Source organism: Blennius ocellaris (genome assembly GCF_963422515.1).
Source record: "Blennius ocellaris genome assembly, chromosome: 8".
NCBI lineage: Eukaryota > Metazoa > Chordata > Actinopteri > Blenniiformes > Blenniidae > Blennius > Blennius ocellaris.
This window is the reverse complement of record NC_137657.1, coordinates 19,899,541-19,911,313: the sequence shown is the minus strand read 5'-3', so window position 1 is coordinate 19,911,313 and position 11,773 is coordinate 19,899,541. Positions and strand designations below refer to the sequence as shown.

Here is an 11,773-nt window from a genome sequence, read left to right as displayed (position 1 = left end):
TTAAGTCGATAATCAACACATACATTACTGGTTGGGTGCTATTTTTGGCTCAAGAGTGGATGTGAACACTAAAGTCAAATTAACATGACTGATTGGGCTTTCTGAGCTTGGCCTGCACATCGGACGTCTTTTAATGGTGAAAATGAAGCAGAAGAAGTAAATGAATGCAGTTTAAGCTTACAGGAAACCAGATGGCGGACACTCAGCCAGAGGGCTGCTGGGAAGCTTTCTGCTTCAGTTTCAGCTGAAAAACAAGCTGTACATCCGACAATAGTGTTTACACACGCATGAATGTACTTAAATACAGACGATGATTGGAGAGTAAATTGCATGTTGCCAAAGGAACGAATATGTTTACCAGCAGGAAATGAGATTCACTCTTAAAATGCTGTTAAACGGTTTTGTGATTGCGACAGAAAAGCTTCTGCAGAAGCTCTGGGTGCTTTCACCAGCCTCCTGGACACATACTGAACACATCTACAGTGTTTTCTGGTTTTCAACCTGTGAGGAAAAACATTTTAATTGTGGAGACTGATGGTGGCCATGTTCAGAGTCCTGATGGATTGTTGCCACCTACTGCTTGCTTTAAGTGGTGCAACAGAAAACTTTCACACTCATTGAAATGCAATAAATGTTCCTGTGAGCAGCAGGATTCAGCTTTGAAATGAATAAACTGAGACAGAAGATGAAAGGATGAATATTACCACGCACATAATAGTACAAAACATTAATACGAGATATTGCATATGCATTTCTTTTCTTTAATATTCCATTTCAGCCTAGTATTTAACTCGAGATATCTAATAATGTTCTTTATAAAATGGTTAAAACAAGCAACCTCAAACGGCTATGTACCACATGAGCCATGTTAATATCAATCATCTTGCATGATAATACAGTTACAAGTTGAACTGTGAAACATTTGTGAACGACATCACATCAACAGTATCAGCAATTTTATTAGAATCAGATATATACAGTGTGAAGAGCTGCATCATGACGTATTAGGCTAAATGAATTATGAGTCACTTTACTGCGACGGCACCATGATCATTAGAGATGAGTTCCTGCTGGATTGATTGAATGACTCAGTCATCAAACTGACACTCAAGTTCAGTCATCAAATCTACAAAAAGCAAAACCTGATTATGAACGCACTTAAAAATTCAAAATTTCAAGTAAAAATTGTAAGAACACCCATTTGTTTAAAATCACCGGCTACAATATTTCATGAACTCCCCTCCCCCACAATATAGAAAACAAGGCACACCAATTTGCTCAGGAAAAAAAAAAAAAAAAAGAAAAGAGCTGTTTCACCCTGAAGGCATCAGCAGAACTGAAATGTAAAGAAAAAGTAAATGTTGTCAATCAAACAACAAAGGGCAGTAAATTATTGAGGCACACAGCAGCGAGCGGAGAGGACCCACCTTCCAGCGATTGCCGCACTCATTGCACAAAACAAATGTGGTCATTGGCTCATCAGCGCTGCGCGTTTGCACCTTAACACAGAGAGGATATTCCACTTCAAGTAAGACATTAAACAAAAGGAAAAACTTTCGTTGGCAGAGGCTATCTTTTCACATAATAGGGAGCAAAGTATTTCTTCAATATTGTTGTGTTACACAATACCAGTTTTTTTTTTACTGACAGTATCCAGTTTAATGCAACGCCGCAGCATCGCGGGTCATTTTTCATGATAATGCAATAAGAGCCAGACAAGCTTTTTCTTATGGGATCCTCTTTCAATAACAGTCGCTGCCACAATTAAAGCCTGACTTGCAAAAAAAAAACACGTCAGTTATAAAGTGTGTTTTCTCACACGTCAACTTACTGTAGTACAGCAAGGATCCTAACCAGTTCTTGAGTTGTACCATTGAGGTAACTGAACCATGAAATTATGTGCATACAAAAAACAATAACATGACATGCACTCACACACACCTTTACAAGCACAGTTTTAGTTTAACCCTTTATAGTTCCCCTTTTGAGGTGTTTGGATAGACATCATTTCAACACTTGCTTTCAAAAATATTTACATACCGACTTTTTGGCCTGTTACACGGTTTGTCACGTTCTTGTTTGAGTCTTAAAAAAAAAACGACTGAAGGGTATTTATATGCAACAAAAACATATTACAGTGTCAAACTGACCAAAGCTATCTTACTTTTGATTAAAAAAAAAACCTCTTAGCAGTTTAATCCAAATCCCCACATATTGTAAAAAATACAACAATTTAATAAAAATGTGTTTATATCAAAAATATGATACGATCTGCAACTATATAAAAAAAAGAAAAAAGAAAGAAAAAGCTGGAAGTGACCATACAGGATGAGCCCATCTACCTGGTTGTAAGTGCAGTTCTTCTTTTTGCACTTGCCGCACTGCAGCAGGTCAGTGGAGGTTCCACCAGTTTTGGCCATCTGGTGCTCTCTGATGGCCTCCTGAGTGAGAACGTTCCTCAGCTGCTTCAGCTCGTCGCTCGCCATTTCCTGAACAGGGACCACAAGCGGGAGGGAAACGGCTCGAGGTGAAGTGAAACACAGTAAAGTGAGGTGCGCGAGCGTCACAAGAGGAGCGGTTCGGCGTGTTGGCGGCACACGGGTACCTCGGCAGACATGGTGGCGATACGCCTTAACTCGATGCTTCCGGCGAGCACGTTTCTGCGAAGCCCGGGGTTCTTTGGGTCTTTCAAGTTGCTGATGCGGCTCCGCACCCTGTTCTTATACTTCATATCAGTTGCCTTTATCTCCTGGTAGATATGTGCTTTCACACGGTAAAGGATGAATAACACCAGTGGCGGCTCACTGAGGAAAGTAACAATTTCTCATTCAGTGTATTAATAAAAGAAATGGAGATTAGTGAAACCAGCCGTTATAGTGAATAAGTCATCTGAAGGATATGATCCTCAAGCTCTGCTGCCATGCCATCACAGTTGGCTCCAAAGTCTTTAAAGTCATCTATGAAGAACAGAATATACAAAGCGTCTTAGAGAACAGACTGCGTTGACTTATTGACATGTGACTGTCTTGATGAGCAAGTTGTTCGGTCTCATTCAGCAGAGTGATGCTACAATTGATGAGTCTCAGCCTCACTGTCTGTGCGCAGGGCGGCTGCCATCATCTCAATGCACTTGTCTCTTATGGAGTCTCCGGTGGCCAGGTGAGGGGACAGCGGACCCCCAGCGGAGCTGAAGCCGGGGGACATTGGGCTGGTCGGCGTGGTGGGAGTCTTCGGGGCTTCAGTTTTAACCTTTCTGTAAAAAAAACCCCAAATAAAACACGACAAATAATATATCATTGTCTGAAGAGATATATCAAAGATGCTTGTTTTAATAAAATTAAGAATTTTAGCCTCCGTTTATTTCTTTGAATCACCAATTTATCTACAAATATCTATCAAACTCTTTTTGCATTCTAAAACACATGCGTCCTCTTGTCGCTGCAGTTCAGCATTTCAGTTCAAACCTGAACTTAATTTAGCACTTAATCCTTCTTCAATGTTAAAGTCAGTATCGAGTGCGATAGGAGACCTTGAAACCCTTTTTAAATGGGCTAAATTATCAGTGGATTATGAATCCATTACTCAACCGCAATGTGTTAAATAGTGTATGAGGACTCGTATACCTCTCAACGCCGTCAGTCGAGGGTTTCCTCTGTAGCGGTCCAGGCTGCGGCGGCTTGGAAGAGTGAGACTCCCTCCTATAGTGTCATTCACATTTCATCATTTATTTTCACATGAAACCAATTTAGATGACGGCCGTTCACAGCTCTCTCCCGCTCACCTTTCCCCCGTCAGCTTCTTTCCTGGCGGCGAGCTGCACGTCTTTGCGTCCGCGGATTCCCGTCTGAATGACGACACACACGGAGTCAAAAAGGGCCCGATGTGGGTTTGATGTTTTATTCGCAGTAAACCCCCAAGTGACCGAGTTTCCAAGTCCCTACCTTTCAGGTTTGGAGTCGGACGAGTGGCGTTTCGCAGGCTGGCCGTGTTTCAAGTCCGGAGAGTCCTTCCTGTAACAACATGACACCGACACCCTCACTTGTTTAAGAACAAACAAGATACACATTGAGCTTCATGTCATGTTGTGGATTGTGTTTGCTGGCTTCTGCACACCTGGGTTTTTCCTTTTTCACCTCCAAATTGGGCTTTTTGGGAGGAGGTGGCTTATAGTCAGAGGAATCTTTCCTGACAGAAGGAAACATTTGCATGTGATTCTGATCCTAATCCAGGAAGGATCAATATAATTAGCACATATCCTCACGCACCGAGAACCAGCAAGAGACCAGTTTTAATAATGTTGGCACTCTAAACATTCATTTTCATGCTGCGACTTGCACACCTTTCTCTTTTTGTCTCGTCTGAGTGTTTTTTAGCCACTTTGCTTTCCACCGAATCTTTCCTGCGGGGAGAAAACAGCTTTGGAACCAACGGACTGATGCATGAATGCACATGGTGACATATTAATACAATGCTGCACTGTTTTGAACCAACAGCGATTACAAACTTGGGCCACTGATCCTTCAGAGGGAGCAAAAAAAAAAGAAAAGAAAAAGAAAACCAGCAACAATTGTCATGGATCAGTGAAATACCAAATCATTTCCAGATCCCAGACCTGTCTTTCTTAACGTGATCTGATGGCTTTTTCTCCGGAGGGGGCTTGGAGTCTGCTGGTGCCTTCCTGCTGTGGCAAACAACACAAGGATTTAAAGCACAGAGGGAAACTCCCAACGCGAAGTGAGGGGCTGTTTTCCAGGACGTGTCCATGTAGTGAGAACATGCAGTCTGCAAGTGGAACTCATAGAATCCAGACCTGTCTCTCTCCTTTTTCCCATCCAGAGAGGGTCTCTTTGCAGGAGGTGGAGGAGGAGGAGGGTGGAGGTGGAGAGGAAGTGGAGGAAGAGGAGCATTGGGGTCAGGAGGCTCCTTTCTAAATGAAAACACACCTCTGAGCATCGCAAGTGTGATTATCAGAACGACGCATGCGGGAGAGTCGACGGAGCCTGACCTTTGGGGAGGAGGGTGGAGGTGAAACGGGAGAGGAGCGATTGGAGCGTTTGGGTCCGGTGGAACTTTCCTGACGTGACAAATCGGCATTTGTTTTGAAGTACGTTTCAGAAAACCCTCCCCGAGTTCATATCCACTCCTTTTTCCAAGCATGCACCAAACGACTCCTGACCTTTCTTTCTTTACTTCCACTGACGGTCTCTTAGCCTGCGGAGAGGCGGGTCTTGGGCGAGGATGTCGGGAGGAAGAGTCTTTACTATCCTTCCTGAGATACATTTCACACGAGAACAGATCAGAGCCATGCAGGAGGTCCGGATGATGACACATGCTTGGTGAGGCGCAGCGGCACAGCAGACGACTCATCACAGCATGCAACCGTGAGCAGCAGGCATCGCGTTATTGAGGTTATGTGTCCAGTTTTCACAGAGAACAAATGTCAGCGTAACGCCAAGAGGTCACACGCCGTCATGCAGGCGCGGCGGCGGCGGCGGGACTCCTGACCTTTCTTTTTTCATGTCCAAAGACGGACGTTTGACGGGTAGAGGAGGCCGAGCAGGTCGAGGAGGAGAGGGGAACCGGGTAGGATACAGAACGCTGCTGTCCAACACCCCTCGCCTGGAATGAATAATTCAATCTGAGGCCTGACTGCGCCGTTCTGAAGAGGAACAAGCAGCTTCTGAATCCACCACCTTCTCACCTTTCGAACGTCGACCTGTGGACTTCAGCAGCTTTCTCTTTTTGAGGTTCACATGGCGCTCTCTCTCGCTGGAAGGCGTTGATCGGCTTCTCGTGTCTGCTTTCTTCTCTGCATCGGTCTTTCTTCGCGTCATCGCCACAGCTGTGGCTCTTCAGCTCCTCGTGCCGTTTCTCTTTCCTGACCTCTTCCATGTGTCTTATCTTTTTTGTTTCTTCTGAAGGCCTTTCTTCCCGCGGTTCTGGCCGGTTCTGCTTCTCACTTTGTGGGTCCTGCACAGGTTTCTGTTTCTTGTTTTCCATTTCAAACTTGAGATTCTCTGCAGGTGTTTGTTTCGCTTTTTGGATTTCTTGCACACGTTTCTCATTTTGTAGGTCCTCTTGGTGTTTTTCAACCTTGGCGCCTTCACTGTGCCTCTTTTTGATTTTGCGGTCATCGTTGAGTTTCTCTTTTCTACTTGTATCAGACAGTTTTTTGTCAGGTTCTGAGTTGTTATTCACTGGGACATCCAGTCTCCTGTGACTAACACAAACAAGGGAAGTAGAATTTTGTCATCTCTGTTTAGGGGCCAAATTTCCTTTTTATTTTTTTTCCTTTGCACTATTCAGAACAGATTTACTCGTAATGGTGGAAACAGATACAATCAGACACATTCTCTGTAAAAGTTTCTCTGAAACATTGACATCTCTCCAATTCAAATGGTGGAAACATCCCGCCCAGTGAATGGAGTTTTAGAAAAGAGGCCAGCGCTTTTGTTGAAAACTGTTCATGCAAAAAATATCAGGTTTTTCTTATCGCTGTGACTACCTTGAGAATCATACATATAATAATCACCTCAGTGCAGAATAAAATTTGATATTTAGTTGAGTTTCTTTCATGCAAAGTCAGCATTACAGGTATCTCCAGCTGTCAGGAGAAAACTTCTCCTTTCAAAGTGACGTTTCAATGCCACTTGCACGATGAAGATTTAACAACAGGGCAATTAAGAGGCCCCACCATACAGAAAAACGGTCTTTACTTAACATTTAACAACGTGATGAATAATTTAATAGTGTGTAGACTGATATGTTATAGCCCCCCCCAGCAAACTTTAGATCATCCAATACATTTTAAGTGGCTTTTAAGAGTGCTGTTTATATTTCTGGAGTCAAGCTCTTTTTCCAAGGCCTACAATTGTAGAAATAAGCAGAAATGTGCAATTTTGAAGCCACTTCTGAGGGTCTGACAGTCGACAAGAAGGAAAACTAAGCAGAGCGGTGTTAAATGTCATCAACTGCATCTGTGAAGTTTCTGTGCAACAGCCATAAAACTACTGACCTGCTTTGTGTCTCCGAGGGCGAGCTGCTGGGAGACGTCACGGTTTTGTCGGAGTCCAAACCGTTCTTCATTTCAGCTGCTTTCTCGGCGTGAGAATGGCCAGAATCTGAGTGAGCGTGTGCCGAAGAGAAACCACAGGAGCAAAGCTTTCTGAGTGCCGATGCATTTATTGCACAAACATCAATTTCACTGCTCTGTAAATCTTGTGTGTGTGCGTGTATAAATCACTGCCATGTCATTTACCCAGAAGCCTCTTCCAGTCTTTAATGAGGACCTTTGCCAGGGCAATCACTTCTTCATCTGTGCAGTGCTTCCTGATGCCATTCACAGACATGCCGATCCTCGTTTCCTGACAAAAACACAAATGAATACGGTCAAAGATCAAGGACACCCGACACGACAAAACATTGAAATACCACAAAAATTGCAAACTTGATCACAACAATAAACTGTGGATACATTATTCAACATAGAGAAGTGGGAGAATACTTCAGAATGACAAGTGGCAAGTGTATGGTTGAATAGCAATTCTAAAACTTGACTTTTGAGCTCACCTGGAGAAGTTTGAGTGTCATATTGAAACCTTTGAGTTCTTTCAGCAGGTCCATGGCGCCCTCCTGTAGGAAACATCATTGACACTTCTAATCCGAGTTTTGATAGTCAGCTAAGAAACGTGTTTCTTCAGATTGTGCGACAGATCATGTATCTATATAATCTGTTTATTTAAAAATCTTCAATAACAATGTAAATACATGTTTGATTTGTTTTTATATACTCACTGTTTGTTTGTTTTTTTTTAACTCGTAAAATGTTTCCCAGCAGCCTTTGAAAAGCGGTTTGGAGGGAGTTTATTCTGATCGTGACCTAGAAGTTACTGCAGCCTGCAGCGCTCTAACTGTGCAGGAGCGCCATGAAAATGTCGCGTCTGCAGATTCAGTCACAACACAAGCACGACCTTAACCCGCAGGCCCGTTGTTTACTCTCCGCCGCACGGTTTTACCGCAGAAAAATCTATACTTTTGCAGTAACACGCATTCGAAAGGGAGATCAAACTTGACCCCGTCGTGTAAAGAGTGAATCCGTGACAGAAAAGACGTGTGCGCCAAACACCTGTTGATCGTTCGTTACAACACAGCCCGAGATCGCGTTACATTCCTGCAGAGCCTCCGACCAAACAAAAAAAACAACCGTCGAGGGAAATGAAATCGCGCGCATATTAAAGCCCGATCATAAAGGAAACGTTGTCATTTTCAGAAGAGACGCCGACAGGCCTTGCGCTCAACACGCGGCTGCAGGACAACGCGCCACCTGCGGCTGCCTAAATAGTCTCACCGTGTTATTTCTAGACACCATCTTGTCCAGTTTTTTTGCAATCCGGATGAGATCCTCTTCGCGAGTCATCGCTGCACGTAGTCCCCCATAAACCAGCCAGTGATGTCGAATGGAAGAGTATTATTATTATTATTATTATTTATAAACTTTGTGACATGTGAAAGTTTGGGTCCGCGGCAGGTCGGACTTTACGCACGGTGGACCCCATTCAGCCCAGAGGCGTGTCCTGCTGCGGGATACCAGCTGACACTGTCGACACATGACAACTAAATATAGACTTTGTAGTAGACGCTCCGAAAGAAAAAAAACCCAGATAACCGCACTTTGAATGTGATCCGGACGAAATGTTAATTCGGCGCATTAAAATGCGTCTTTGCAGGAAAATCATCTCCTTCATTTTTTTTTTTTTTTACTTTTCTTGTATTTTAAGAGTTTCTGCAATAACCTATATCAACAAGTCAGTTATAAACCAGGCCTCTGTCTAATGATTAATCTTCTCGAATCGAAGGCAGGACGCGACGTGCGCTCCTCTTTATTTGCACTGTGGCGCCTGGTGCAGCGGTTCACTGTGTTTATTATCGCGTTCACTTTCAGTCTTCGAAGGCACTCTGACATGAGTATAGACTGGATCGGGTCAGGATTCACTCTGCCCATGTCTGTAAGGCTAGAACGCACGGAAACTGTTTAGATATATAGAAAACCACGTCTGTAAATGACAATGGTTCCCACTTTCCGTGAAAGTTTATTGGGTTAGGGTTAGACTGAAAGAAAAGGAAAAAAAGAGAGAACGCTGAGATTGTTTGTAAGGTGGTAGCCACCTGAGGGCGCTGTAGTGTAAGTCACCTTCACAAGTCAACCAGAATCTGACTGGGATGAAACTTTCGTTTTACTCTGAAGGCACTGGACAATCCAGTTTGTACCTACTTTAATAACTATTTCCTTCTGGGGTTTTTTTTTATAAAAGAGTGTGAGAAGCAGGATCACCAAACAATCCACTCCCGTTTATTAAAAAAACATACAGAGAAAGACAAACTAACATTAAGTTGAAGAGCCTGTCCTGTTGGTATATTGGGTTGTCTTGACTTTAACTGTCAGTGTCAAGTCATCCAAGTGAAACACTAAACAAATCTATTGTGCACCTTTGAGTAATTCAGTAGCAAACCTCATGTCAGACAGTAGCCATTAATACTGATGGGAAATTATGTTATCTAAAATGACTTGAGGCTGCAATCTGGTGCCCCTTGGGTCTCTTAGTGTACAGTATATTTGCTGAGGTCAGTTAAACAAACATTCAGACAACAAAATTACTTCAGATCACTTGTGCAAACTTTCTACAAGCTTGATATGCTGGTAAAAAATGTGTTTGTATCTCGTCTCTGACAACCTCTTGGAAGAAGTCACTGACAGTCTGTTTTTATAGAGAAATCTCTTCCAGATGGAAGTACGCTCCGAGGATTTAAAGGCATGTCGTTTTACTCCCCCAGTCCCCTGGGAGCGGGGCCCAGATCTTAGAGATGGCCCTGATGCTTGATTTCTTCTGTCTTGTGTTTCTGCACTGTAAATTGAGATGCAAGCGTCAACAGTTAGCTCGTAAAGCCGTATCAGTTGGATGAACTACCTTGTCTTGAACTATCCTGCAGTTTCTTTACCACATGTCGATTGGATGCTCTTTACCAATTATGTGTATCAGTAGAGAAGTTGGTAGGAACTAAAATCAAGTGAAAACATTTGAGATATTTTAATCGTCAACTGTTGATCTCTGAAATATGAATGACCCATTAATTTAAATCCAAGCTGTGGCGGCTCTCTTATTGTGTCGCGCAGGGATTTGAAGATAAGTGTGTTAATGAGCACAGGTGAAAGTACACGCCAAGACCAAGAGCTCATCTCAAGCAAAGCATATTATGTCTTTACACCACTCTTACACAACAGGCTGACCCTACTACCCAGTGCTGCCTCCAGACAGCAGCGTCTGGCTGGTGGAGCTGCTGCCTGACAACCTGAGAAGTGGGGCAGCTCGCCGTGAGGTAAGAGAGGAAGCAGGACAAGAGGAAGAACCGGCGATCAAGATCAACCCACAACATCCTCTAACTCAATGTCCATTCAAGCGTCGGGCTGTGGAAATGAAAAAGGATGAAGAAATGAAGGCTGTGGCCTTTCTGAAACGTCTGACCCCTTTCCAGGATTCTTAGACTAGATAGACCATCTGACGTGGTCATTTGTAGGAAAAGTAGCGTGTCTGTACATCTTAAAAGAGCCACATTGATCTAATATAGATGTTCAATGTTCATTCCTCAGTGCACACAGATGCATTTATTCATGTTCACAGAGTTCTTCAGTGATTCTCAAAAATATAATCATATGTATGTTGGTTCTATTACATTCTGTTTTGGAAATAGTTTTGCATAATTAAGATGTTTTGCACTTTCCATTTATGCTTCCAGTTCATGATACATTTTTTGATTTTTTTTTTTTTTTTTTTTTTAACTGATCATGTTAGGGACACTGCATTTTCAGTGTCTCTGGTGAGACACAGAGCTCAACTCAGATGTTACTGATTGTGTTTTTGTTTTGTTTTTTTCTTGATTAAAATTAAAAAGACGTGGAATTCAATATAAACCTGCAGCCAGTATTTAGCCGCTCAGCAGAAGTCTTAACAAAACAAGGTCAAGAAGTTGACTCGACTCCGCCTGAAAGTCGACAGCAGTAATTGGACTGACACATAACCTCAAGTGAACTGGCAATACAAGCGCTTTTTAATAGTTTTTATAACAGAGTATAAACAACATGCATGGGTCATGTTTGTTCTATGAGTTTTAAGTTGTTGAGCAGGCAGCTATCAAAAGTTTCGAGTATTTATTGAGCCATTCACTTGGTGTTGGACCACATTACACTTGTATCTGATTCTTGAAAACCTTTAATAATTTAGCAAAATCTGTGTTGCATTTTAATGTATTTACATATAAGGATGAAGCAGAATCACATAGAACTACTTTAATTAAAAACATCTCTGAGGAAACTGGCATATACATTTTCCTATATGAAACGAGATGCTTGTTTATTCTTGTTTACTCCAGACTCATGTTGGTGTTACATATTTACATAACTGCATCGGTATGTGTTTCTATATGAGCCTCTGCTTCTGGGCTCAAGAGTCTATCATTAAACTCTGGGTTCTGACCACATCAAGTCCGATCCAGCCTTTGTTTGAGAGCGCAGTAGAGAGTTAAAGGCCCAGCTGACTGAAGAAAAGAAAGTGCATTCATTACTGTACTGTACTGTACGTGCTTCATGTCTAAACAGACAAAGAATTTGCACGGATCCAACAGGGAGCATCTGCCAGTCTACTTTCCTCCCCCAAGTACCTCGCCCGGCACTGGTGTCTCTGCCAGTCACAGACCAGAGACGCCAGGCCTGCGCAATTAT

At 42.8% G+C, this 11,773-nt stretch overlaps 1 protein-coding gene across 5 annotated transcripts; it reads right to left on the bottom strand.

Moving 5' to 3' along the window:
• Positions 1–444: 444 nt before the first annotated feature.
• Positions 445–8,547, bottom strand: tcea3 (transcription elongation factor A (SII), 3). 5 transcript variants are annotated; one of them, XM_080500261.1, is made up of 21 exons: positions 8,348–8,547; positions 7,570–7,632; positions 7,259–7,364; positions 7,016–7,121; positions 5,702–6,220; positions 5,506–5,619; positions 5,177–5,269; positions 5,006–5,074; positions 4,811–4,927; positions 4,613–4,681; positions 4,340–4,399; positions 4,114–4,185; positions 3,942–4,010; positions 3,782–3,844; positions 3,624–3,698; positions 3,093–3,253; positions 2,902–2,957; positions 2,606–2,761; positions 2,343–2,489; positions 1,428–1,499; positions 445–1,336 (listed from the first exon to the last, which is right to left on the bottom strand). In XM_080500261.1, the coding sequence occupies exons 1-21, from the start codon at positions 8,414–8,416 to the stop codon at positions 1,328–1,330; spliced, it is 2,265 nt and encodes a 754-aa protein (XP_080356387.1). In that variant the 5' UTR covers positions 8,417–8,547; the 3' UTR covers positions 445–1,327. The 5 variants fall into 5 exon arrangements, with proteins under 5 accessions (XP_080356387.1, XP_080356388.1, XP_080356384.1 ...); XM_080500262.1 differs by having other exon boundaries at positions 4,613–4,678; XM_080500258.1 differs by having other exon boundaries at positions 4,613–4,927.
• Between the last annotated feature and the right edge of the window lie 3,226 nt (positions 8,548–11,773).